This window comes from Melozone crissalis, unplaced genomic scaffold, assembly GCF_028551555.1.
Source record: "Melozone crissalis strain CALT ecotype California unplaced genomic scaffold, PUWL_Pcris_2 ptg000003l_1, whole genome shotgun sequence".
NCBI lineage: Eukaryota > Metazoa > Chordata > Aves > Passeriformes > Passerellidae > Melozone > Melozone crissalis.
The window spans coordinates 36,745-39,287 of record NW_026535781.1 but is presented as its reverse complement, the minus strand read 5'-3'; the positions used below and the strand labels follow the sequence as shown (position 1 = coordinate 39,287).

The following is a 2,543-nucleotide window of genomic DNA, read 5'->3' as shown; positions in this document are numbered from 1 at the left end:
CCTTTTACAGGATCCCTTCTCCAACAGAACCACATCTGTCACTGCAAAAGCACTGCAGCCACCATTCAATGGGACTGCTACCAACACCCTGACCAACAGAGTGTCAGGTCATATTCTGGCCCTGTCAGTGGTTTTCTTTTTTGTACTATTGCATTTGTATTTTTAATTTTCCTAGTTAAGAACTGTTATTCCAATTGCCATATCTTTGTCTAAAAGCACCTTAATTTCGAAATTATAATAATTCAGAGGGGGGGGTTCACACTTTCCATTTCAAGGGAGGCTCCTGCCTTCCTTAGCAGAAATCTGTCTTTCAAACTGAGACAATGCCCTGGAACACTCAGGCAGGTGAGGAGGAAGTCAGTGCCCCTTTCCCCCTCTCTCCTGCTCCATCTCCCAGCACAGCACGGCCCCCAGCTGCAGGACAGCCTCGCTGCCAACACCATCCTACCGGGGATGCACTGGAGGGGGATCTCCTTCCCCTTCCCTCTGGCATGGAGGCAAATCCCATCCTCTCCTTGTCCTTCGTCCCCCAGGGAAGGAGCTGAGGATGGAGACCAGGGAGGACAAATCCCCACGGCAGAAACTCTTGGAAGATGCCACTTTGAGCAGCTCCAGAGCACCAGAATCCAACAGGGAGGAAAAGCCTGGGAGATCCTGCAAAACCAGCCCAGGGTGCTCTGAGGAGAAAGACCCACCCTGAACCAGGAAGGTGGACAGAGCTTCAGTCAGATCTCGGAGCTGGTGATCCATGAGCAGCTTCATGATAGGGAGAAGCCCTAAAAGTGCCTGGAGTGCGGGAAGAGCTTAAGCAGAGCAACACCCTGATCAGCCATGAGATGATCCACACCAGGGAATGGCCCTAGGAGTGTGGGGAATGTGGGAAGGGCTTCAGCTGCAGCTCTGCCCTTGTCAGACACCAACGCATCCACGCTGGGAAATGGGCCCTATGAGTTTGGGGAATGTGAGAAGAGTTTCAGGCAGAAGTCCCACTTGATCCACCACCAGAGGATCCACACTGGGGAAAGGCCATACAGATGTGGGGAATGTGAGATGAACTTCAGTCGGAGGTGCAGGCTGATCATCCACCAGTGCATCCACACTGGAAAGAGGCCTTACAAGTGTCCCCAGTGTCAGAAGAGGTTTCACACCAGCTCTCATCTCCTCCGCCACCAGTGGATTCACACAGAGGAGAGGCCCTTCCGCTGCCCCGACTGCGGGAAGGGCTTCAAGCGCAACTCCACCCTTGTCAACCACTGGCGCATCCACACCTGGGAGAGGCCCTATGAGTGTCCCCAGTGTGGGAAGAGCTTCACCCACAGCTCTCACTTGACCAAACACCAACAGAGGCACCAGTAAGGGAAGCCCTGGAAATGCTCCAATTGCAGGAAGAGTTTCATGTACCACTCCTGCTTCATCCCCCATGGGAGGATCCACGTTGGGCAAAGCCCTGCTGACGCACATTCAGTGATCTGTGCTGGGAGGACACCTGGCTGGTTATCCTTTTGGTTTGGCCCCAATTTCCTCTTGATTTCCTTTATCACTTAAAACTACCTGAAATAGGACTAAAAAGAAAGAAATTTATCAAAGATGTCTAAATTTCCATCAGTTAACAGTTACTTCAGCAGGAATTTATATTTTTGGGACATATTCTGGAAGATTTGTGGGTTCTTGGGGGATTTCAGCAAGTGTTCTCCATATCCTTGCACTCCAGAATTCAAGACAGATTGGTATGTCCCTCAAAATGATTCAATCCCATTGAAAACACCTCCATTTTACCCCAAAATGGCTCAATCCATGTCAAAATGCCTTATTCCCACCCAAGAAAAACTCAGTCCCATGCCAAATCTACTTGATTCTACAATCTCCAGGGTGAAATGGATTGGAAGGAGATTGGGAGAAGTGGGATCCAAATTTGAGGGCGTGGGATTGAGATTGTGTAGGTCTGGGTGCATGTGATCTATTTTGATAGTAAATAAAACTTTCAGAACTATTGATTTCTGTCCCATTCCTTTTCCATCAGTTCCAGTTCTGTTTTCAGAGTGCCACCTTCACAGCTGATTGTGTCTGTGCCCTCCTTTCTCTCCTGCCTTTCTCTGCCTGCCCTGTTTCTCTCTCAGCGTCTCACTTGACACAGGGCAGCTCCCACCAAAGACCCTGCCCTGATTTATTTCCCACTCCAGGAGTTACAACAACCATGGGTGAAGCAATTAAGGCTGGCAGTGAAATGTCACTCTAAGAACTTGCTGCACTTGGCTTTTGGCTCCTTCTTAAGAGCTTTGCCTCCCAGGGGAGGAACATCTTTTCCTGGCTGGGAACTCCAATTCCAGCCCCTGGCAGTGTGTGCCATGGATCCCAGAGGGGCATTCCCAAGGCTCCCAGGGTGCTGCTCCTGCCGTGCCTCCCAAGGAGCTGTGCAGGGCCAGGGGACAAGGTCCAGCAGCTCTGTTGGTTCTGCAGTACCACAAGGGCCCCTGGTTCCATGAGTTTCCCTACTGCCAACAGCGGTTCCTAGGTTCCCATGATGCCCTGCTGTGTCACCATGG

At 50.9% G+C, this 2,543-nt stretch overlaps 1 protein-coding gene across 1 annotated transcript; it reads left to right on the top strand.

Annotated features, from left to right (window-relative positions):
- The first annotated feature begins 323 nt into the window (after nucleotides 1–323).
- LOC128933517 (zinc finger protein 22-like) lies at nucleotides 324–1,356 on the top strand. The gene is made up of 4 exons (XM_054270516.1): nucleotides 324–345; nucleotides 914–1,045; nucleotides 1,110–1,129; nucleotides 1,300–1,356. Exons 1-4 carry the CDS (start codon nucleotides 324–326, stop codon nucleotides 1,354–1,356), a joined length of 231 nt encoding a protein of 76 aa, XP_054126491.1.
- Nucleotides 1,357–2,543: the final 1,187 nt, after the last annotated feature.

Bases quoted from the DNA above. Each gene is read 5' to 3' on its own strand.
- LOC128933517 (XM_054270516.1), top strand. From the start codon at position 324: ATGCCCTGGAACACTCAGGCAG. The intron at 346-913 runs GTGAGGAGGAAG...TGCCCTTGTCAG, and splicing joins GCCCTGGAACACTCAGGCAG to ACACCAACGCATCCACGCTG. The intron at 1,046-1,109 runs GTGAGATGAACT...CACTGGAAAGAG, and splicing joins GCCATACAGATGTGGGGAAT to GCCTTACAAGTGTCCCCAGT.